Source organism: Pyxicephalus adspersus, chromosome 8 (genome assembly GCF_032062135.1).
Source record: "Pyxicephalus adspersus chromosome 8, UCB_Pads_2.0, whole genome shotgun sequence".
In the NCBI taxonomy this organism is placed as follows: domain Eukaryota; kingdom Metazoa; phylum Chordata; class Amphibia; order Anura; family Pyxicephalidae; genus Pyxicephalus; species Pyxicephalus adspersus.
This window is the reverse complement of record NC_092865.1, coordinates 48,594,371-48,619,230: the sequence shown is the minus strand read 5'-3', so window position 1 is coordinate 48,619,230 and position 24,860 is coordinate 48,594,371. Positions and strand designations below refer to the sequence as shown.

The 24,860-nt window shown below is 41.8% G+C and overlaps 2 protein-coding genes across 3 annotated transcripts; one reads left to right on the top strand and one right to left on the bottom strand.

The window, feature by feature from the left end:
• Positions 1-219: 219 nt before the first annotated feature.
• MRPS25 (mitochondrial ribosomal protein S25) lies at positions 220-2,702 on the top strand. Its single transcript, XM_072420507.1, has 4 exons — positions 220-411; positions 991-1,097; positions 1,668-1,755; positions 2,308-2,702. Exons 1-4 carry the CDS (start codon positions 278-280, stop codon positions 2,399-2,401), a joined length of 423 nt encoding a protein of 140 aa, XP_072276608.1. The 5' UTR covers positions 220-277; the 3' UTR covers positions 2,402-2,702.
• Positions 2,703-4,846: 2,144 nt separating this feature from the next.
• On the bottom strand, positions 4,847-24,800 carry RBSN (rabenosyn, RAB effector). Of its 2 annotated transcripts, none has more exons than XM_072420505.1 (12): positions 24,707-24,800; positions 22,343-22,582; positions 21,691-21,834; positions 20,881-20,981; positions 19,986-20,031; positions 19,748-19,909; positions 19,428-19,672; positions 18,402-18,472; positions 17,699-17,785; positions 16,906-17,008; positions 16,418-16,522; positions 4,847-15,733 (listed from the first exon to the last, which is right to left on the bottom strand). In XM_072420505.1, exons 2-12 carry the CDS (start codon positions 22,503-22,505, stop codon positions 14,672-14,674), a joined length of 2,289 nt encoding a protein of 762 aa, XP_072276606.1. In that variant the 5' UTR covers positions 22,506-22,582; positions 24,707-24,800; the 3' UTR covers positions 4,847-14,671. The 2 variants fall into 2 exon arrangements, with proteins under 2 accessions (XP_072276606.1, XP_072276607.1); XM_072420506.1 differs by lacking the exon at positions 24,707-24,800 and adding an exon at positions 23,442-24,298.
• Between the last annotated feature and the right edge of the window lie 60 nt (positions 24,801-24,860).

Below are 24,860 nucleotides of genomic sequence, written 5' to 3'. Positions count from 1 at the left end.
CACAGATTTGAGCTGCTCGACTCTTCATATCAATGTAAACAATCCCTGATAATAAAGAGGACCTGTAACCAATCAGATCATAGACTGCACCAGGTTTTATCCCAGACACGTGACCCCTGGCAGGCGACACATTGTATATACTGTCAGCTTCTGGGACGCCATGTGACTACAGTTCCCGGCATGCAGTGCACCCAGCTGTCAATGATAGACTCCCAGCATCCCCCGCGCAGAGGGCATTTCCCTGCGTGCAGTGCGGCTCCATGCTGATGTCCTAAAGATGCCTATGAAGGGGAGATTCCCGATCCGCCGCACCCTGCAATATCTGCAGAGCGGGGAGATCGTCTTCAGGGAGCCGGTCCGGATCATGACTGTCAACTACAACACCCAGGGGGAGCACGGCCTCGGGGCCAGGTGAGGGGGCAGGTGCCACAGGAGGAAGAAACAGGGGAGACAGAGGGCAAGTGATACAGACAGGAAGGAGAGACAGGGGCCACAGGACAGAGACAGACAGGGGCCACAGGGCAGAGTGAGAGAGAGACAAGGCCACAGGGCACAATAGGGGGCATGGGCTCAGGAGGGAGAGGACAGGTGGGAATAAGGGGCTAACATGGGGTCAGGTAACAGAGAAGGGGCCACAGGTTTACAGGTGATTGTGAGAAGATTTACAAGTGGGGAGCTGAGGTGGCATAAATATATGTGGGGTGATTGTGTGGTGTTATGGGGCACTCATATGGGGTTCCTGGATGAGTGTTGGCTCGTATAGAGGTGAGAGAGCACGGTCTCTGTGGGCCCATTGGATATGAGATGAGCATTCAGGTGTGATCCTGGCTCCCATGCCAGCTTATATGAGGGCATAGATGAATGTGGGGTGAATGTGCATTTCTAGAAAGTGTAGGTCTCTCTTGATTTTGAATCACTGAATTCAATCTCAGGTCAGACATAAGTTTCATACAAAGTCTCAGCACTTTCTTCTCATTCTTTTATTTGCAGGAATTTTGTGTTCTTCAATATACCTCAAATTCAATTCAAAAATCCCTGGGTTCAGATATTGACCTTCAAGAACATGACCCCATCCCCCTTCCTGAGGTTTTATTTAGGTGAGTAGAACATTCACAGGGATCACAGTCTTCATTAAAGGGCAAAGTTGATGGCTTTAACCTGTACTAGCCAATCAAATCCCATTCTTTTCTGAACTGGTTCAGAACAGTAACAACAAATATTATTGGCTGGTTACTTTGTATGCTATCATTGCTGCAAGTCATATTTGCTCTGCATTGCACACATTTTGGTGTTATGGCAAAATGATAGGCCTACAAGGCACTTTATTGTAAATTTTTTTTTTGCAAAGAACAGGACAACGTGGGCTGCTGCATTATAGCAAGCATGTGTTTGATGGTGGGTAAGGGTGCTGGTGTACCTATATAAATACCAAGCATGTTACCCCAGGTGAACGGGCCCCTTTAGAATTGCAATCAGGAATGAAATTTTAAGATGTTGCCATTCTCAAAAGAAACAGGTTTGACAGTGGACAATTATTTAGAGTCAAACCTTTCATGTGAATAAATGTTGGGCTGTTTTGCTTATCATATATATATATATATATATATATATATATATATATATATATATATATATATATATATTTTATATTTATTTATTTTTTTCAGACAATGGTGAGCAGGTTCTTGTGGACATCGAGGGCAAGAGCCATTCAGAAATTGTGCAGCATGTGAGGAAGATCATGGGGAAGAGCGAGTAAGACATTCTACTAAAAACTTATAGGTCAATTTACTTTCCCACCACTAGAGGGCTCCCTGCACAGCCCCTCAGGCTGCAAACCCTGCAATTGTTACATTATTATTATTATTACCCAGTATTTATATTGCGCCAACATATTACATAGCGCATTACAAAGTCCAAATTCATGTCACTATCTGTCCTATAGTATTATAATGGTGTACTTTAGTCATATGTCATTACCACATTTTAAGGCCAATTAATTTAACTGCATGTTTTTGAAATGTGAGAGGAAACTGGAGTACCAGGGGGAAGCCAACACAAACACAGGGAGAACATACAAACTCCATGTGAAATTCAAACCTTGGACCTAGCACTGCAAAGGAAAGAGTGCTAACCACTGAGCCACCGTGCTGCTCATTGTAGCCTAAAACATTTGGAAGTGAAAGTTAAGAACTACTGACAGTTTTTTTTGCTGTCTGTTTCCACTAGGTGTATATACTCTGTTTGTCCTGACCACAAGTCATTTTCATACGCTTAAAGTTCTAAACTTTTTCTTTCTGTCCTCAGTGAAACCCTTAAAACCGAGGAGAAAGCCAGGATGGTGCTATCTAACCCAGCCAACTTTGGCCCCAAGAAGTATTACCTCCGGGAGTGCATGTGAGAGGTGGAGGGCCAGGTACCCTGCCCGGGGCTTGTACCACTGCCAAAGGAATTGACTGGCAAATACAAAAGTAAACTAAGAGCCGAGACAGAGGTGTGACCCCCCCCCCCTCCCTGAGCTGCTCTGCATGGGCTTTAGCTGGACTACTAATTCTATTTAATGGTCACCCAGCTCCAGAGTGCCCTTTACTGTCAGTAAGCATTCATGTAAAGTTTCTTTTTTTTTCATTGTCTGCCTTTATTGTTTGGATGTTTTTCTATACTTGGGTAAAATAAATTACATCAGTTCTATTGATGATAAATATGTTGTTTTTTTCAATAGGGTGGGCTACAAATATACTTGGTGGATTACAGGTTTAGGTGCAAAGTGACAGGTTCCCTAGAAGGCAATCTGTTGTAGTGTTTGAGAGCCATTCTTATCAAAATCCCAAAATGTATTTCATGGAGACGGATGACAAATGAACATTTCCCTGTCAAACATCACCTTGCATTCCGGAACCTTCTTTCCCGTACATGTCTGAATGATGGTAATTAGGGAAGTTTTCAGACGTTCATCGTTTCTTTCCACGACACGTCAAACCCGATGGCGTTTCATAAAATCGCAGGTGTCGCCCTAATCCTCGATGATTTCCCTCTCTCGGTTTAATTTTCTTTTTGCTTTTGATCAGCAGACTTTTCCCCCCTCCCTGGCGGAGCGTTTGATGTGCGAAGGAGCAGTAATTACGAGCTAATTTCCATTCGTCTCTCTGGTGCCGGGTGATTAGGATGGAGTAGAAAGGGACTCTGGAAACGGAAGTAGATCAGAGAGAAGCTCCGACTCCCACTCTCCCTCTAACTAGGGCAGATTTTTTATTCTAACACACGCGGGGTGACTTAACCCCTTCACCTGCTTGCTGGGTTGTGTAAGAGAATGCGGAAACAAAGAAAACTTTGTGCCATCCAGGCTGCGTAATTACTGTTGAAGAATAAGTCTTGCTTGTGGTGCAGGTCTGAGCCATCCTTTTAAAGTCTGTTTGGACAAATACTAAAGCTACGTACACATTTTCTCGCCCGATAATCGGCTTCGGTCGGATATCGGGCGAGAATCTGGCGCGTGTACAGCCTGCGTCGTTCATCATCCATGGATCCGTCCTGGTGGATCCACGAACAATGAACGACGAGCGATCCTAATGCAAGGGAAGGGGGAGAGCACGCAGCATGGTGAATCAAGACATGACAAATTCAGTACTCACACCTGTTGCCATAGGAATCACTAACCCCTATTATTCTGTCCTCCGTTCCATTTTTTAATCAAGTACCGTTTCCCTGAAAATAAGATTTTTTGCTCCAAAAAAAATGCACTAAGCTTATTTTCAGGGGATGTCTTATTTTTTTCATGAACAACAATCGACATTTAGTCTTGAACAAACAAAATCAACATTTATTCAAATATGGTCATGACATCACATTCTGGAACATCATCGTAACTCTCCAAACCCTGAATTCCATCTTGAATTTCTTGTGACTCCAGTTCCTTTACAACAATTGGTGCCAATTTATCATGTCTAGCAATAGCACTTTCCTTAAATGAGCACCACTTGTCCATGTATTTATATATATTGTAGCTTAGTTTCGGGGTATTCCTTATCTTTCGAGCATCCTCAGCAATACATAAAAATCAAGCTAGGGCTTATTTTCAGGTAAACAGGGTATGTCCCATTTTTCCCCATAATCTTTGTATTATACCCCAGCTGGCCATTGCCCCAGTAGTGTGACCCAGCACTTTCAAGTAACCACTCGGCTGTTTTTGGGTGGTTACTGCAAAGTGCTGGGTGGTGTTCCAAACCTAAAAGGGCTGGGGAGAACACTGAGTTTGCAGCATGCCAGCTTTTGAATGTGGTAGCTACACTTGGTTTTCTTTTTTTTTAGGCTTTTCCCTCCTAATTATGAACTGTGCATCCTGCTAGTAACACTTTCTGTTATGATGACAACACTCACCTGCTGTACAATGGTCACATGGAGAGTTGTTCTGCAGGTCACAGGACAGCTGGGAAGTCTGTTACTATTATCTAAGATCTCTGGCACAAGAAACAGGTATTGTGATATAATCCCCTTATAATACAAAACAGGTGATTAGCCCTGGGAATTGTTTGAGGTTCTGGTCTGACCCCTGCTAGAAATGGATGCTTTCTTATTTATAAGTCAGGGATGAAGGCTTATCAAGCAGCAACATGCCTTGGAAATAAATTAGAGAGTTCATGGAGACCACAATCAGGTGTTTAGATCTAGCCCAGCAGATTTTGCATGTAACTTGTGGCTGGGAAGCTACACCGGACTGTTTCCTTCCAGTGAATCTGAACGAAGCCTGGCTCATCTCACAGAATGAACATTGTCATTATTTGGGTTTAATTCCGATTCATTAGTATACAAACATGAGATCAGAAGTAATCAGTCCACACATTCCATGTCAGCTTTTATTTATTTATTGTTTAATGATACAAAAGTTGCAGTAGTAGGATTGAGTTACCACATGCACCATTTCTTTCTCTGCATTTCAACACCATCACTCATTCCAAATTTAGACCAGACAGCTGGAAGAGTTCAGGAGAACTACAAGCCCCAGCATGCCCACGCTGTAACAGGCAGAACAGAAGCTGGCTGCACACTATTTAGAAACATGCATGACACAAGCTCAGTGAGCTAAACACGTGTTTATTCAACAGAATGCCACAATGAGCAGAAACTCACAACAACCCATCGAAGGCTCCAGCCAAAAAAAAAAACAATCAGCTAGGTCAGCTATACATCATGGAAGGTTTGTTACAGATCCTTTTCAGCTTCCTTTCCGTAGATATTTGGCTAGGCTAAGTGGGAAGTTCATCCAGCTAAAGTCATATGATGGGAAAAAGTAAGTGCGTCCCTGCAACCATTTAGAAATGCAATTACCTAATTTTGGACAACTTTCAGTGCAATAAACCTAAGAACAGTTCTTGGGATGCTATATTGAAGGAAACAGGTTGGCTGAAATTGCCATAAGTGCAGGTAAACCTAAATCTTCCAGTAGATCCAAATCACATGACTAGAAAGTTATTTTATTAAACTGCAGATTTTTTTTTTTTTATAGCAGTTTGGTGGCCTGCTTATGCCACAACACAATGCATTACTGCAAACATTTTCATGCAATAAGGCATTTATATTATGGGTTGGGGTGCAATGCACATTTATTATCCCAGGTATACCCCCGCTGTCCCAAAATGCAGTGCTGAGAGCTGGAGAGATCTGTTTGTGCCAAACCATATGCAAACACTGACTTATTACAAACAAATATCGGCTTTTTAAGAGGTGGGAATTTGGTAGCAGCAAAACTACTTTGTTTCCCATGGGCTTTACCTTCATGGAAATGGTTCTGATTGGTTAACAAGATCACTGCATGCATGTTAGAGAGAAGGAGGGCCCTTTCACTTAGCACAAAAGGGCTAGGCTTCAGATGTTGATAGAAATTTGGACCAACCAGGCGCACAGTCACAGCCAATTACAGTTTAGAAACAATGTTTATTAGTTGCATCATTCTGTGCCTGAAGAGCTTACACTCTAATGCCCCAGCATAGTCACTCACTATGACAGTACAGAAACATTTAAAAAAGGTAGACCAGTCACATGAGTCTCCACCCCTGAGGAGCTTACACTATAAAGTCCTAGCACAGTTTCACCCAACTACAGTTCACAAACACTGACAGAAGTGAGACTGGTCACCTCAGTCTCTGATCCTCAAAAGCTTACACTCTAAAATCCCAGCATAGTCATTCACCAATACAGAACAGAATAAATTAGAGAAAGGAAAACCAGTCACATAGGTCTCCACCCCTGAGCAGCTTACACTATAATGTCCTAGCATAGTCACACTCCATTATAGTTCAGAAACAGCAAGAGAAAAATAAACCAGTCACCTTAGTCTCTGATCCTCAAGAGCTTGCACTCTAATATCCTTATATACTCACTCACCATGACAGCACAGAAATGTTAAGAGAAACGTAGATGTTACATCAATCTCCACCCCTGAGGAGCTCACACTAGAATACCCTAGCACAGTCACACCCAATTACAGTTCACGAACATTAAGAGAAGTGTTGACCAGTATGTACACGCTAATATCCCAGCTCACTCATTAATACAGCACAGAATTAATTATACAAAGGTAACTGTCGCATGAGTCTCCATCCCTAAGGAGCTTAAATTTTTATTGTCCTAACACAGTCACACCCCCATTAGAGTTCAGATATGTAGACTGGTCACCTTAGTCTCTGATCCTCAAAGGCTTACACTATTATCCCAGCATCGTCACTTGCCACTACAGCACAGAAACATTAGGAGAAAGGTTGACCAGTCACATGAGTCTCCACCACCAGGAGCTTACACTATAATGTCTCAAAACAATCACAGCCCAAAAAAAACTTTTGGGAGGGAACCTAACCACCAGGAGGTGACACGCTTGAACCTGAGGTTGAGTTACTAAAGGAGTTGAAGCTCTGCTGACTCCAGCCATCCAACCTATGTTCTGTTAGTAAATCAGCCCCACTGTCTACCATCTCCAAGGGCCAAGGTGTTTCTTGCTGATCTTCAATGCTGTCCATACACATATTGATCAACAAATCCCCAAAGATCCAATTTCAACAAGTCAAGCTAACAAAACATCAATTTGTTTTAATTCAACCAGACAATCGATCAGGAAAATTTGTTCCTTTCATTGAACAATGATTGTGTTGTCATGGTTACATTTTTCATTAAGCTAGCTACACGCATGTGAATTTTAGATTGATAGCTCTTCAGTTCAAACGGCTTGACCATTGATCAACAAGCAATCAATCGCACTACTACACACCACCATGAGTGCTTAGACCAATGGGAGAAAAGTAAAGATCTTTTTATATATATGCATGCTTAAAAAACTGAGCAAATAGAAATCAATAGTGACGCCATGAAAACCCAACAGATAATTGTCCAAACTATGGTAATTTTCCAACCTGACTGACCAAGGTTGCTTTGAATTACTTTTGGGTCAATCAAACTCGGCAATTCGGAATCTCTAGTGGGTGAAATGAACAAATGTATGAGAATAGCAACCTCCATCACCTTGGTCAAATAACCAATCATGGCCAGGTCCTCATAATGGATATTATCAGAGGACAACTTGCACCTAACCAGAGGCAAGACAGATTTACAGACTGAAGGGTGGAAAATTCTGCCAGGACCGATCTGCATGAAAGTGCCATTAAATGATTGCTGCTTCAGTTTTTTTTCCTGGAAATAACAAAAAACACCAAATTGTGGGCAGAAGAGTCGGTTGTAAAATTTAAAATCTCCCAATAGAACAGATTACGCTGCCAATCTATTTACCTTTCTCAGCATACGATGACAACAGGGAGAGCCAGTGTAGCTTTATAACACAAATTTTAGATATTGAATAATATAAAGAAACAAAGTAACTATTGGGACTTTATGAGGCCCTGTCTAGTGTTCCCAGAGGATTTATTAGCAATATTCTTCCAGTTAAATGAATGAGTTATCAGACTCGTAATATGATTAATGGATGTTGTATCAGAAGTTTAGTAAATTTCTTCACTAATGAATATTAGACCTGGCTGTAGTAACTAATTAGTGGATAAATATTAGTTATTTTAGAATTTCCAAGAATAATTCTGTAAGCAGTACATATAAATCAGCATAAAAAACCCCAAAAACATTCAATTGGCATTACAGCAGATCCCCACCAAGGAGCTAAATATGCAGTTAAGAGATAAGTGAACTGCATTTCTGGAGAGCACAGCCTGGAATCAATATTCACAGTCTGCCATTTCTCGCCACCTCCCTATCTACAAACCATTTTTTGGACTGTAAATAAGAACAGGCTCCTGTAAAGGAACTTAAATACTTTTCAGGTCTCAGTGCCTGAAATATGAACAGCAAAGTGCTCCGCTAAAAAAGACTTGCATGCAGAATATCCCATTGTGAGCCAGATTTCTAGTTAGCATGGGGAATTTAAATGTAGATAATTGTAATAGCAGCCTATAAAGTGGACCGGTGTCTTGCTTATTCAGGGCAAAGTGATTACTTGTAGTCCGCGCACTCCCATCCCTCCAATTCCCCATTGGAAGCTCCTGGAAAAGGGGTGCATGCACATGTCTTCTACCTGTTGGACGATTTGGCAGCCAATAGACAAGCCCGAACACTGTCACATGGGGCCCCTAATGCTGTGTAAGCTCTGAACAAGGACTTAGAAGACACTTTTGGAATTAGCAGACACAGGAATTTTGGAAAGGGCTTTAAAGAGTACAGCAGGGTAGCCAGAAAGTAAGTGAAAAGTAAAGGTCAGCAGCAGAAGTGGGTGTGGGTGTGGGGTAATACTTTGTACCTGCTACCTTATTCCTAAATGGACAAGGTAAAGGTTTGCTTTGGAAGTGCAATTAATGATCCTGAAAACAATCTAAATCCAAGATTAAAAAACGTTCAGCTCACAGAAGAGCCCTGCCAGTCATAGCAAGACTAAAGGCGAGAGTTAGCTGTCAGAAGCAAAGTCCCTACTTTGCGCCATTCTAGTTTACCAAAGCCATGCCAGCTACGTACCCACAAGCACTGGCTCACCACTCTGCAAGTGTAAAAAGACTTTTAATCCCACAATAGGCCAGCAGTTACAATGCCAATCTCAATACTATAAAAATATATTTTTTAAGCTGGGTGGGAAGAAATTGTAGGTGGGTGGAAGCCCCTAAATTGTAACCCAAGTCATCAGTAAGCACCCAAAAACAGCGCCCAGAGTGGTGCACCCAGCTAAAAAGGGCTGGGAGAACACTGCAATCTTGTTGTCACTGCTCCAAGGACTCCTCAAGGTCAGACAAAGCTCTCCAACTGCTAAATATTAACTATGTTAGGTAAACTGCTGTGAAATATTTATTAAAGGTCAGAAAGGAAACCAAGTGCAGCCTAGAAAACCGTCCATATGTCTACAGTTGGGAAAAACTGGGCAAGAGATGGAGAGGTGCATGCTTTGTACTAAAGGTGGCCAGTTTGGGGGGGACTGGTTTTTTAAAAAAACTTTATGCACACATGTGATAGCCATCACTGTAACACTAATTCTTTAATTAACCCCTCCATCCCTGGAATTGTCTGTGCAAAGCTCAGGTCCACACTGTGCAGAATATTGGGAACTTCACAATGGTTGGTACACACTCTCCTGGTCATTTGCGCCTGGCAATATCTGGGATTTCCATTCATAAGCACAAATAGAATAGGTCCATGTAAGTGCAAAATAGATGAGGAAATGACCAGTTTGCAATGGCAACTATGTGGCTCTCCACAGTCTGCACAACGTTGATCTGGAAGGGAAGCAAAGAGCTACATATAGGTTTTTGGGCAGGAATTAGAGGATTACAGCAGGCAGTAGAAAGGGCAGGGGCAGAAAAGGCAGTCAATGCCCTATTTATTGTACAGCACTGCGTAACATGTTGATTAGATAAGATTACCGAGACAGTGGGACAGCAGGCAGTAGATGGGACAGTGGCCAAGAGCAGACACAACTGCAGGTTCTGAAAACCGTTGTCTCCCTCCTGCTGCTAACTGTGTGATAAAGACAAGGTAGCAAAATACAGAAGTGTGTTCACCTCTTCCTAGCACAATACAAATTTGCAGTACATACATTTCATCTGCATATTTAGCTGTTTGGGTTGAGTTGCCCTTTATGTGCTAGAACCACCCAGTACTGGAATCCCTAATATGATTAGATGATGAATCCTTCCTATTATTTGTCTAGGGTCTCAAAGATGAAACTTCTTCCATGGAAGACCTAACACTGTCTAACGTTTTACTCCTCCTGTATCTTACTCCCTCGTCACAGCTGGTGGAACCCAGGAACCAGTCCAGAAATCCCTTTGCTGGAAGACATTAAAAATATAAGAAGCTGAGGATCAAATCATCCCACTAACATCCATAACAGAAATAAAAGCTTTGAGTGGTTGACTTTGGGAGGTAACTTCTCTTTTACAAACATTTCTCCCCAGAGCAGCAAAAGCACAGGCATCACTATCCTATCTTTATACATGGCAGTTGATGCTGAAATTGGATGAATTAAAAGTAAATAATACAAATCATAATAAATCCCATACCTAGAATATTATATATACATAACAAACATTAAACATACACACAAACTCTCTCTCTTTAAGGCCAAGCAGCTGCTGGTGACAATGTATTAGACCAAACCCAGACCAGTACCAGACCTTAAAATCAACTTTAAATGGAATAATAGTGTTTTTAAATTCAAACATTTTGTGTTAATAGGATTACAGGAGTGGAAATAAGTTAGACGATTTTATACTATTTACATATATTTGTATGGACCTGGCAGCCATATCACCACTTTTACATTAAAACATGTATTTCATGTAGATACCATATAGTTTCCCTTTAGACCCCTGGATGCATTGCAAGCTGCCAGCAATGTTAAAATATTTGGCCTGGGTTGGACTTTGGTCTACTTTACTAAGAAAATACAATACAAATAGCCCCCTTCCCCACTTTCTCAAGTATCCCCAGAAGCCTCATGTGATCCTGTACAACCATCCTTCCAAAGAACTAGGGATGGATCTGGTTTTGGAACTTGTGGAGACATGTTTGCAAAATACCAACTACCCTAACAGAAAACACGACCTGTTGGGGGTACTTGAGGTTTGCCCTTATCATACACCTCCTTACAGAAGCTGCACTGTAACATTTATAAATATATCTCACACATACACACACACACACACACTGTAATACTGGAGTGTTTCATAATACGGTGTTAGGTTCAAAGAGAACCAGTCATGATTGAGCTAATACAAGAATTTGACTACAAGGCATTACATTATTATATTTGACATTTTGTTCCTTAATAACCATCACATACTTTTTTTTTAAAAATGGCTCTGAAGCTGAAAGTGAAGGCTGATAGGTCTGTCCGGGTCTGTCTTGTTGACAACCTGGGCTCCCAGGTCTGCCACAATTTTCAAAATCTTGTAGTAAAGAGGAATGTAAACAATAGGTCCTCCTCATCAGATGCTGTTGTGCCACTCACGACGAGTGGCACCATACTGTGAAGGTAACAAGGCAACCCGCTGAACTCACAGCTCTCTCAGCTCCAAATTTTTATTCAGACAAAAGAAAGAAAGGTGTATATTAATGTAAACGGAACAATCAAAGTTACTCAAGTAGGCAGATTTCTTGAATAATTCTGATCATGACTAGCTTGATAAAGCAAACCTGTGCAGAGCGACCTTTCCATTGCTGATTTCCTTATGAACATACTTGCCTGCCTCTGACTTCAATACATTCTAAATCACTGCACTGGAACAAGAATGAAATTTCAGTGAAGTCATTCACTGAGAACCCGTCATTGTGTTAAAGCATTAAAGCCCAGGGAACCAGCATACAAGCCAGGCAACTTATATCTTCAAGAAGGTCAGTGATGGCAGCTTGCACACTTGCACAGGATTGCTTTAAAAATCAAAATACTTAATGCTTATCACTTGTGCTTTAAAATTAAACTGCAGCTTAACAGCATGACGGGTATTCTAAATCTGCTTTGTCACTAGGGCGGAATATATATATATATATATATATATAGATATAGAGAGAGAGAGAGAGGACTCCACCTTCAGATAACTTTAGATTACCAATCTACAAATGTAGAGAAGGATATAATTTGCTCTTCTGAACTCCCTGCGTAGGAAGATAAACTCACAATAAATGAGTGTAATATAACAGCAGGGAGGGGACTGAAATCCTGGTGCATGCAAATAAGGACAGGTAAATAATATTTAAGCATCTGGGTAGCAGCTTCTGCACAAGGGGCATTTTTTTCCACGGAGGGGAAAGTGATGCCAAACTCACGCATGCACATTGGGATCTCGCAGTGCGAGATCCGGTAATGTAACAAGAAGTCAAGATGAAGATGGAAGAGAAGACTGAAGATGGCAGCGCTAACACACTTTGAAAAGCATGTAAGCGCATTAATTTTTTTATTGCAATGTGTTTTCTAGGTGACTAAGGCTACATACACATCCAATTGTTGCCAGTAACAGATGAACGAACATGCTCTGTACACACAGCACTGTTCTGGTCAATGAAGAGGTGACAAGCAGCACCCCAGTGTTCACAGTAGTCATACCTGATCTGTCATTCATCAACCCACTGTGCTTGAATGGTGAATGATAATGGGGGACCACTGTAGACGTCAGATGGTTGTTGCCCGAGACGAATAGTTGTGCTCATCTCAAACGACAAGCATCTGACTTGTACATAGCCTTAGATATACAAACCTGGAATGCTGTTTTTATCCTACAATGCACAACATCCCAGATTGAATGCCGTTACAATATGTGGCCACATGAACATGAAAAAAGCAATATTGAGAAGGAAAATCAAATCTTTAGGAGTCAGTACCCATTTTGAAGGACCCCTATATAGAACACACCAGACAGTGGTATCTGAAGGCAGAAATCCCGATTTTAACATCTAATTCCAATTGTAAATTTTAGAGGGACGATGACTGCTTGCTGCATTGGTAGCAGGCAAATATTACCAGAAATTACCACAAACATTCTCTTATTTCATGTTTTTGCTAGTTTAGATTAGTGACCGTCCAATTTTTAGTGTGTAATTCTTTTGGTTGGCACAACAGGGTGCAGTGTATTAAATTGCCTGGTTTGTGTCACCCAACTTAGTGCACAACAGCAGAATTAAGTGTTAAGCCCACACATATTGAGGGGTTTGTTTGTGCTCAGCATTTTCTTACTATCTGATATCTTAATGAAACAGCAACTCACCTCCTCAACTTATCTGCGTATTATGCTTCTTGGCTTGTAGTGTATCATAGTTGTAACAGCTCTGATGAATGAGAAAACATGATCCTTTGTTCACTATACCACACATGCATTTTCTATTCAGACACTTGTTGAGATCTGTTAAAATTTGTTCCTTTTGTCCAAGCGAGGCCTGCAGAAAATTGACCTTCCGCAAGGGTTTGAGTTTCACAGGTCGTGCTATGAACAGTGGCTTGTTCCCCTTAGGCAATTATATATACATGTATATAAACATCTTCACAGGAATATTTGGAATCTTTTCTAGGTCAACTGACATTCAATGGCCATGCTGACAATGACCAGTCAATAAAGAGGTTCTCCAATCAGATTTTTCATTCAACCAAAGTAATGAGGCAGACCAAGGTAAAACTCAGATCAAAATATTCTTTTGATAGTGTTGAAAATCTTTAGAATATGGTTCTTACCATTGCCTGTATTTGGGGATTTAGCCTGACTTTCAGTGCTGGTGACAGAAAAACCCCAGTGGGGACCCTTGTTCTTGTGCTGTCAATGGTGGAATTTCTCTTCCCTTCCTGTGCCAACCCCAACACATAAAGTAAAGGAAAAATAGACTGAAGAGTCACAGTACAAAAATATATAGGTTATACCCTTGCTAAACGAAAAAAAGGTTCTGGTTCTAGTCTGCATCCACTTTATCAGAAGCTTTGTCCTTTAACTCAGCATTTTCTTTAAAGCCCTCAGATCTCCTTGTTACATCCCTGTTACATCCCTATTACAGCTCCCATTGTACTTCCAGGCCCCTACAGCTGTAGCTCCCATACACTCCCAAGCACTGTTGTGTCCTCACATCCCTGTCTTCCTGGTTATTTACCCAGAAAGCAACGTGTTTTTTTTGTTTGTTTTTTATAAAGGGCCAGGAGGAGAGGAATGATGTAGGTTTCTGGGGGATATAGCAAACAGATTGGGGGCTTTAGAGAAAAATGGTGAATTAAGAGAAAGTGCTTATAAGTTCGAGGATGCAAGACAAGTACACAATTTGTTCCAGGAGCTCAACTTTTAACTCAGGTCATACAGGTAGGTCAGCCAGGAGAATTGATAAGGGAACATCTGCAAATGGAAACAGTTTGGATATACTCACACTGTCTGCCACCAATACATGGATTAAATGAAAGGTTTTGTGTGAAAAGCCTCTTTAGAAAACTCTTTTTTTGCAAAGATGCAGGAAAATTATGCATCCAATTCATTCCGAGGTTTCATAACACATGAAAACTGTATACCAGGAAAATGTAGACACCACATATTTCTGGTGTCCATATTGCCTCCATAAATATTTCTGTAGCACACAAAAAATCAGGTTCTGCTGGTTACAAAATTATAATCAGATGCATAATGTGCTGGGAAGGATGAGCAACATGATCTAATCAGAAGTTGAAATCTGGTCATTTCCCCTGTTTCTGCTTGGCCAAAGTCTTCTTTAGTTCTCTGAGGTTTTCTGTTAAGACCTCTACTTCATCCAGTCGACCACTGTGCTTAGCATCAAATATGTAGGCTTTGATATTGTCAATCTGCTGCAGAAGTAGGTCTTCTTCTATCACCTCCTCTTTCTTTGTTTCTAGATCGTCAGGCTCCTCGAATGGGTTCCCGGGACAAGCCCCATTATCTTCCTCAAATGGATTTTTTGAGGGTGATGCTTCGAAGGAATTGTCGGGAGAGTCCTCGAAAGGATTGGTGTGGATTGCAGTTTTCTTGTCTTGTTCCTCTGGCTTTTCCTCATCATCTTCATCAAATGGGTTATAGACTTTGGTACCATTCTGCTGAATAAGGTCCAAGGAGGAAACAGGCATGGTTTCTTCATTATCGTCCTCAAAAGGATTTGTGGAAGCAGGTTTGGTCTCATCCACATTCGGCAACATGGGGGAAATACGAAAGTTGGAAACAGTTTCTAAAGACTTTTGAGATATTGTTGGAGAGGCCTGTAAAGGGCTAACATCTCGTTTTGGAAGTTGAAGGTCCAAGGCAGCTGTTTGCTTGTCCTGCCACCTGATGGGTTGGCTTTGCTCTCGGAAATCCAATGAGTGAGTCCTGTTCTGCTGGGTTAGACCCTTGCGTAGTTCTCGGCTTTCCTCCCTTTTTCTCAGCACTTCCAGCTGCTCTCTCTGCATGGCTTCCTCTTCCGCCAGTTCCTTGGACATCCTAATGGCTTTCTCCACCTGCTGCTGGTCATATTCATCCTGCAGCTGCCTCAAGTTGTCCTCTAGCATCTGTACCTCGTCCACTCTCCCAGCGTCACGCGCCTGTTGGATGTAGGAGGTGATGTTTTCAATTTGCTGCAGAAGAGGGTCTGAGGTCTCTTGATTGCGAGGGGCACCTGATGTAGGAAGCCACCCCTCCACCTTCCGAATACGACCTCTTTGTTGCAGCTCCCCGTTTACTGCATCCATAGGGCGAGAAGAACCATCCTTTCTCCGTTCATCTCCCTTCTTTTGAGCATCAAGAGCAGCCTGTTAGAAAAGAAACCAAAGACAGCTTGAAGTATCATATACCCAAAGAATGCAGAGGCAGACAGTAACATCTCCACAAACTCCAAAGTGAGGTGATGCAAATATTGTTACAAGTCTTTATTTCTATTTTTTGCATTTTGAAATTAATAACTATGACTTGCAGCAAGAAATGTGCCTGTGTTCTGTGATTTCACTTAGAAGCTGAGACAGATGTTCTTTGAGAGACTTCTAGAATGGTGGCTGTGCGCCACCTCAAGTGGGCCATACACTCAAGCAAATACAGGTAAATAAGACCTGAGGGGAGTTGTTAGGAAATAAGGGGGCATTTTATTTCAAAATGTGCATTGTGCAAGGTGCATTAAACAGACAGTACTTCAGAACTGAGTGCCACTTATTTCAAGAAGGATGCCCACCTCCACCAAGAAGAAAGGTGACGCTTCTGCACTTGCCCAGCTAGAACACCATGTGTAAAAAGGGTATGTATTTTATATATGGAAAAAAAAAGATCTGGGGGGATTGAAGTGGTAAACATGAGTGTTTGGATATTCAGCAGACAATATTAAAGAACAATGGACATTATCTCTGCTGATTTACATCTTTGTGGAGCAATGAAATTGTTGTAATATGTGGCTGTCTCTTTTTTAAATATCTGACATATCTGAGGGAAATATGGTGCTTTTGTACCTGTCGCTCTCTCTGTAGTTTCAGTTCATTATCCTGCCTACGTTTCTCCTTTAACTCTTCATATTTCTCTTTGGTCGGCAGTGACATGAGGCCCAAAAGTTTTTCCTGAGAAAAAAAGAAAAGAGAAACAGGATGAGGTTAACTACTAAACCACCAGATTTATCCATGACGTGATGTGTGAGATGAATGCTGATGGTAAAAGTCAGAGTTCAGGGAGAGTGGCAGAATGGCCAGCTTTGGCTAATCACCATTACCCCAAACCCCTTTAGCTGAGATAATATGTACTGGAAGTGTGTTCGATGACCAGGACCAGCAGGCAAAGGAAATGAAGGTACATTAGTTGAAGGTTAATTATGTGTTACTTGTAAACTTTTCCTTCCCCTGACTGAGATGGAGGCTTTCCTTTCAAAGCATGTGAATTAGAGGTGGTAATTCTGCCATATTTGAAGGAATATTCACATTCCCTGTAATTCTCTGGAAGCCCTTACCTGTATAAATAGCGTGGCCGAGTATCGCACCATCTTCTGTAGTTGCAAGTTTTTTGGGTGAGGTTTAGGCTCTTCGTTCATACCAAGAATTAGGATCTTTTTGCTGAATAAGGAAGTAAGTAAAAATGATTTAACACCGAAAAAGACAATGGCAAAGCAGAAACCCGTACATTTGATAAAACAGTTATGAAATCTAAAAATCAACAACCTACAGAGGACCTGAACAGTCAAAAATGTGCTTTATTTACATGGGACCAGTTACTAAAATTGCCTGTGGTCTCACTGCAGCCGATCTATCTTTTACTACCAAATTACCTCTTTTTACACTTGCTAACTTGCTAGAGGAAGGATTTTGCTTCCTCGCATCAGTGCAATCCCCAGGCAGGGTAATCACAAAGCAGCAGGAGAGGTAAAGCAAGCATAAATGCACAGAATTGATGAGAAATGCAGAACCATACACTGCAGGTCCACAGATACAAATTCAGAATCAAAGGCAGCAATTCCCTAGAGGATTCTATACTGTAGATATATAGCCAGAAAGCTCAGGTCACAGGAAGTGCACTCCTCCTTTTAGATGGAATTCATAGGAAAAGGTTCATTTTTCAGTGTTCCAATAAGGTAAAATAATTGTTCTAGATGTTCCCTATAAGATAGCAAATTTAAGCAAATGCCAGCTTTACCATCATCTAAAAAGAAATAGCAAGCAGGACAACACATTCTAACCAGTTACATCCAGGTTTAAGCACTCTAAACGACTTCTTCTGCAACCAATTTGATTCCATGCAATTCACACCTTAAAGCATCTATGAACTCGTAGTTCTTCTGCACCTCTATTCTAAGGTTGTTAGCGTGGTCCAAATTGTAGGTTGTCTCACCAGCACTGCAGGATAAAATAAATACAAAACACAATTCGAATTATTAGTCAGATAATTACTCCTTGTCAACCACACAAAGATAGTAGTCGCAATTTATCACAGGGAAAGTGGGCGTGTGAAATGTGTAGTACAGTGCGACAGCCTCCCCAAACACCCACATTGGTTTGGGAGAAATTTAAATTTAAGGGTCTTAACTAGTTCTTAATTGTAAAGTGCAGAAATAAATAACATACAATTTCATAACTACTTGAAAGCAATGTGTAATACACTGTGTGTTGTGTTATTCCCTCCACAAAAAAAGTTTTGGATGGAGTCTCACTTAAACAATTCAGAATCTGCTCAATTTTTATATCTGGCCCTGTAATAGACCCCTTGTGTGGAAACTGTAAAAAGGAACATTTAGCTCTAATAATAGCAATCGGATTCAAACTTCAAATTTTTTAATGAAGCCTACGAAACATAAGCCAACATTTGACCCGGGCACAGTACTCCACTGTATACAGTCATTGGGCTCACTAAAGATCCACTGTGATCCATATCCTCAAAATTTTGCTGAATAGAAATTTATTAAAGAAAAGATCTGCTGTGAAATAATTATCCTAAAATATTGCAAAGACTTACTTGATAGACTGGGCCATCCTGATATATTCAGGGGCCTTCTTATCCACCTGCTCCATGCATGTTCGCAATCTCTAAAAAATGAAAAAAGATAAATTATTTATTTAGGAGTGTTTATTCACCTAGATTGTAAGCTCCTCGTTGCAGGGTCTGTCTATATCTGTCTGTCATTTGCAACCCCTACTTAATGTACAGTGCTGCGTAATATGTTGGCACTATATACATCCTCTTTAATAATAATACTGTATTTCCTTTTTGGTTGCATGATGCTGCTCTTCATTTAACCCACAAAAAATAGGGATATCTTGGAGCGGAAATGTGTGGAGCAGCTTCAGTTTACATATGAATTATATCAACCACATATTTTTTTTCCTAGGAGCTTTCTTATTTAGCCCAAAGTTGGACTTGTAAGGAAAACTTGTATTGTCCATGCCTGCAAAGAAAAGGGTTGACTTTAAAGCCCTTAGCCCAGCATTTTATTATTCTACATTCCTTCTTAGCTCATCTGGAGGCAGACAGTTCTGTGTAAGTTTTCATTTTGGAGCCAGTTTTGGTATTATATGTCACTACTGTGCAATTCACGGTTTCTTACTGGATAGCTGAACCTGAGAATCAGAAGTGCAAGGATCTCCATGCTTCTGCTTCAGTCAGTTTGCAGCTCTGTACTTTCTCTGCCACTACTTCTACTTCTTGACCATTACTCCCCTCAGTCATTGGTGGGCAGCTCTGACATAAGTAAGCAAAGCCCTGCCTCAAGCAAGATGGCCTCCTTCACACAATACAGAACAGGACATCTTAAAAAAGAGTTTTGAAAACAATCAGCTGCAGGGAGGCCACAGACAATGCAGACAAATAGTCATTTGCACTCTGTTGGACTTAAGTACAGCTTCCATGAGGAAGAAGAGGATAAAAGCACCATAGCTTACAACAGGTACACTTTAAACGTGTTTTTATATTTTAGATATCACACCCCTACTAAAAAATGTCCACTCATATTGTTGGGTAGAGATGTTACAAGCTGCTTCTCACCTCATACAGGCGGACAATCTCTGGTGTGTACTCCTTCTCATCCATCTGCATCTCCCGCTTGTACAGTGTGTCCCTACAGTGCATGCAGCAGCGGATTTTGTCGTCATCCTTTTCCTCCAGGATGGAGCTAACGCTGCTGAGACTGCTGATGCTTCCACGACGGGACGTCTGGGCACTGGTGTTGGGGGACAGATTGGGGCTACCATGGGATGAGGCAGAGTGCTTACTGGCGCTAGTTAACTTGTCTGTAGAAGGCAAAGGATGATTGACATACAATCTTAAAAACATTCTTTATTTCTTTTTTCTTTGGTATTGCTTACTGGCTAATGGAATGGTGACAAGCTCAGTGCATTTCTTGCACATGATGGAACCGCACAGTCTGCAATGATGGCGTCTGTTGCGTATAGTAAACTTGTTACCGCAATCCGGACAGAAGGGAACATCCTGGTCATTTACCCATGGCACCACAGATCGTTCTATGGCTGGAGGACAGAAAAGCCAAAATTAAATTCAGAATTCTGACTGTAATCGTTGATACAAATACAGAGACTGGCCTACCTCTTATCTTGGCAGAATCTGTGTTCACACGGTCAAACGACGTAAGCTAGAGAAAAAAAAACAAAAAACTGTAAACTTCATGTCCAATAATAACAATGACCTAACCTGTACTCAATGCTGAATGTAATTATGTAAGCACAGTCTTCTGTATCAATGAGCTGCAAGTCTATGGTGAGGCAAGGCATAGAGCCATTACACCCTAGGCTCATTGGTTTAGCCTGAACAACACTTGATGTCATACCACCCAGAAAAAGAGCTGCTCATATTTTTGGATGGCAAGTCTGCGGTTAAAAAGCATTGCAAAGGGGATGGTGAATATTGAATCCAAAACCCAAAAATGTTGGGCTAAAGAAAATTAATACAAAACAGGAAGTTTGTGTTAAAAATGTCATGCATTTTGCCTCAATTAGTAGGTATCATTGAAGGCCTCAGACTAAGGTGACCCATTGTTTTTTTCTGTGTAGCTTGCTAAGGGCTTGGTAGAACTGACACTGTACAGTGTTCAGTAACCTAAAGGTAAGAAAGGACATCTGCATATCCTACACTGCAGTGCTTTGGCTCCAGAGAAGACTGTCCCTAGGCACGAGGCCTGTCATTGAGGGTTGTAGAGAGGATCCATACCGTGTGTAAGCTCTAACACATTAGAATCACCTAGTCTAACACAAGTTAAAGCTATTCTCTAAGCAAACAGTCGCCCCCAACAAGCAACAGGTATTGTAATTTAATAGCAGAAATTTTTAACAAACAAATCATGAGAAAATGTTTATGTGTTACATGTACTAAATATGCATTTTTTTTGTTTTTTGTGCCAAAACATAAACTTCAGTGACACATGCCACCAGTCCTCATACCAATGAAACAAAATCCAAGTCAAATCCCAGGTAGCAGGACTCACCTTTTCTAAGCGGATGATTAATTTGTTGACTTCCACTACATAGTGATCTATCCTGGCTGCTCGGTGCCTCTTAAAGTCAGAAAGGTGAGACCGCGTAGCTCCTATCAATAAATAGGTATTAACCCAACCAGAACTGATAAGAGCAGAATAACACTTCATTAAGTACATAGATAAAATATTGCTCGTATGTGTCCCCAGATTATAACGAAGAACTATGAAGAAGTAAATGTTGAAAAATTGTGAAAGTGTCAGCAACCTGCCAATAGATATACCATAGCAAATTTATGGAAAATGTGATCCAGAGAGGAACAAAAAAAAATCTAACTCCCAGCACAGCTCTGGCTGGCTCTGCAGGCTGACATTTAACCTTTTTTCTTGAAATACTCGATAACGCGCTTTGGACTCTGCTCCTTCCTCTATCATCTCTGCTCTGCTGACGTTTTCTGTGATGCAGGAGGATTCTGTTTATTCCTCTATCATCTCCAAATATACTTTGCACAACTGGAGGACTCTGCTCCCTCCTCTTATCTTTACTCTCCTGAAACATTCTGCAATGCTGCAGGACTCAGCTCTACCCAAATTCTCTGTGATGCTGGAGGACTTTGCCCCTTCCTCTAACTTTCACCTACTGTCCTCCCACATCCTGCTCCCCGGGTGATAACAGGTAATACATATACTCTGCGCTTTACCGGGTACATGCTTCTTCCAAATTCCAACAAGCTCTACAAGGTTGATCAAATTATTGAGCTGTTTGTGGAAAAAAACCCTTTGGATGAACAGGTAATTGGATGAGTGAGAGCTTCTACTTACCGATTTCCTGAGGGTCCCACATACGCGGATCCACTCCTCCATAGCTGAAGGCTTCATAGCGTTCCTGGGATCCACCCTCAGCCTTTTCCCCTCCATCCTTCTTCAGCAGTTTGTTCTTTGCCTTCTTGGCAATGTGAACCAGATCTAGTAATATGAACAGATAAAGAAAGTAGGAAATAGCAATTGGATTCTTGTTCGATAAGTAGAGGAGCAAGTAAAATATCAATGTTGGTTGAGCACACAAGGATGGCTCAACAAGGATTGACAGGGATTTTCAAATGGGTATAACATTATTGCTTATCCAGTTATCTCATAGCATTGGTTCAGTATGCTGATATATAGACAGCCAGGGTTGTTGAATGAGCCATGTATATTACAGCTTTGCTCTGTGTGCGGCAATGCCAGGCATAATGCAACTCCTGTGCACATGCAGGGGTTACATCATCCATTCAATGAGGCGGCATGGTCCGCAAAGAAGGTGGCTCCCATGCCGGCAGCAACGACAGGTTCTCTCATGGCTGCAGGGCGACTGCACAGGTAATGCGCAGGTAATACTCACTGATTATGGCAGAAGCTCACCACCCACCAACAAGTTTAGTTCCGCTTGAAGTGTTAAGTTTTGGTGGACTAATCCTTTAAGCACAATACTCACTTTTAAGCTGCCCTTTGACATCTCTGTCTTCACTAGAGTGTTCCTCTTCATAATGGGATTGCAGCTGGTAGAAAGACTGAAGATCCTTCAAGCATAAGGGGCAAAGGAAGCCCTCTCTCACCTCACCCTGTTCATCAAATGGGGCATTATACTGCGTTGCCATGACCGACGCTGTGGTTAGGTGGTCCGGCTCAGGGTCACACCCGGACACCAGCGAACCTTACAGGGCTGCGGACCAACCTAAAGAAGAGACATAAGATTGCAAATCATTAGGAGCTGGAACTCCCCTGAGAGGTTTCAGTTCACAGCTGCATTGATCTATGAAGATATCGGTCTTGATTTGATCTATGAAGAGAAACAAATGTTGAGCAGGGCAGTAACAGGGGAACAGAGGTCTTCGCATACACAATGGCAAAAAGAAATTCAGCTCAGCCATACAAACTCACTTCATACAGAACACTGAAATGGATTTTGGACCTTAGCATTGCATCTGAAGTCACTACTATTGTCATATAAAAGTCTACACAAAACCCTAATAACCCATACAATCAGGAATGAGCATCATGGGTACAAGTATTTATTTTCTGTGGCACACTCCAGAAATGGTTTTAAAGTGAAGTTGTTCTAGTAGTACTACTTCTAGTAGTGTTTGCTAATTTTAGTTCTTATCCTAAAATATAATTTGTAGGCAAAACCCTAATACACACCCCGCCTCCCGATCCCCTGCTCAGCATCTTCTGCCTTCTCACTGTCCCCTCTCCCAAATCTTAGTGTACCGTGCCCTCTATTCTGTTCTCCTAGTGCCCAGTCATCGCCTTGGCATGCCCTTATTGCCTTTAAAATTCTCCAGTAAAGATCCAATTTTCTTGCGCTCAGCGTATTTTGTACCCTCTGCCCCATCCACAGCCTTTCCTGTACTGCCTATTACATCCGCAGCATATCCTGTACCCACTGTGCCATCCTCAGCATAATGTACGCCATCTATCCCATGCTCAGCATTTCCTGTGCCCTCTGTCCTGTCCACAGCATATTATGTAAAATGCCAAGCTCAGTTTGGAAAAACATTCTTTGGACAGATGAAACCAAAATCAACCTTTACCAGAATGATAGCAAGAAAAAAGTATGGAGAAGGCGTGAACCAGCTCATGATCCAAAGCATACCACATCATCTGTAAAACATGGCAGAGGCAGTGTGATGGCTTGAGTGTGCATGGCTGCCATGGCACTGGGACACTAGTGTTTATCCATGATGTGACATAGGACAGAAGCAGCCGAATTAATTCTGAGGTGTTCAGAGACATACTGTCTGCTCAAATCCAGCTAAATGCAGTATCATTGATTGGGAGGCGTTTCATAATACAGATGGACAATGACCCAAAACATACAGCCAAAGCAACCCAGGAGTTTATTAAAGCAAAGAAGTGGAATATTTACTAATGGCCAAGTCAGTCACCTGATCTGAACCCAATTGAGCATGCATTTCACTTGTTGAAGACTAAACTTCAGGCAGAAAGACCCACAAACAAACAGCAACTGAAAGCCACTGCAGTAAAGGCCTGGCAGAGCATTAAAAAGGAGAAAACCCGGCATCTGGTGATGTCCATGAGTTCAAGACTACAGGATGTCATGCTATCTTTTTGTTCAACCCACTGAAATGCTGCAGTTCAACTGCATCTAAGTTGTTTCATTCAAAATAAATTTTGGTAATGTACAGATCCAAAATTAGAAAAAAGTTGTCTCTGTCTAAATATTTATAGACCTAACTGTATGCTGTACCCTCGGTGCCATCCTAAACATGGTGACTATCTCATCCTCAAATTCTTGAACCATTTATCACATGCTTAAAGTATTCTGCACCCTCTGTCCAACATTCAGTATATCCTGTGCCCCCTGTCCCATCTTCAGGGTATCTTGTACCCTCCATCCTATCTTTGGTATATTCTGAACCCTCTGTCCCATCCATCCCACCATACAATGTACCCTCTGCAGTGTTTCCTCTACCAACATTTCCTCCATCATTTTGCTGCTCATTGTTCCTTCTCATAATTATCCCACCCAAAATCTCTCATCTGCTTTGCCCTTTTCCAAATTACCCCAGATTATCTCCCCCCCCCCCCCAATGCCCCCTCAGGATTTTTTTCACAACCCATTGTTTTCTGTACTTCTCCAAACTGCTTGGCCTCTGTCTACCCCTATACCTCCCCTCACAACTGCCCTTTACTCAATCTACTCTCTGCTACACCTCCCCCTACAACTGCCCCTACCCACAATCCGTTTCCTGAGTCCCCTCCTCACCCCCCGCCACCTTCCCTTCCCTTGCCCCCACAGCGAATGCAATATCGGAGCTCCCCGGAGCTGTCATACCCCTTCTCCCAGCGACCCTCCCTCCTCCATCGGCCGCCATGGCTGTCACTCCCGAATCCACAGGTCGGCGATCCTAGCCACCTGACCCAGGCTGAGAGCTGAGCGCTGAGCGGATCGATGGACCTGAGGGGAGGTGCTGGTGGGTGTGGCTGGG

What these genes read in the sequence shown, in the direction of transcription:
- MRPS25 (XM_072420507.1), top strand. Translation starts at nt 278, where the DNA reads ATGCCTATGAAGGGGAGATTCCCGATCCGCCGCACCCTGCAATATCTG. An exon ending in GAGCACGGCCTCGGGGCCAG is followed by an intron (nt 412 to 990) that starts GTGAGGGGGCAG and finishes TTTTATTTGCAG; the next exon opens with GAATTTTGTGTTCTTCAATA. An exon ending in CTTCCTGAGGTTTTATTTAG is followed by an intron (nt 1,098 to 1,667) that starts GTGAGTAGAACA and finishes TATTTTTTTCAG; the next exon opens with ACAATGGTGAGCAGGTTCTT.
- RBSN (XM_072420505.1), bottom strand. Translation starts at nt 22,505, where the DNA reads ATGGCAACGCAGTATAATGCCCCATTTGATGAACAGGGTGAGGTGAGA. An exon ending in AGGATGGCCCAGTCTATCAA is followed by an intron (nt 17,786 to 18,401) that starts GTAAGTCTTTGC and finishes TTTATCCTGCAG; the next exon opens with TGCTGGTGAGACAACCTACA. An exon ending in CGGCCACGCTATTTATACAG is followed by an intron (nt 16,523 to 16,905) that starts GTAAGGGCTTCC and finishes TTTTTTTCTCAG; the next exon opens with GAAAAACTTTTGGGCCTCAT.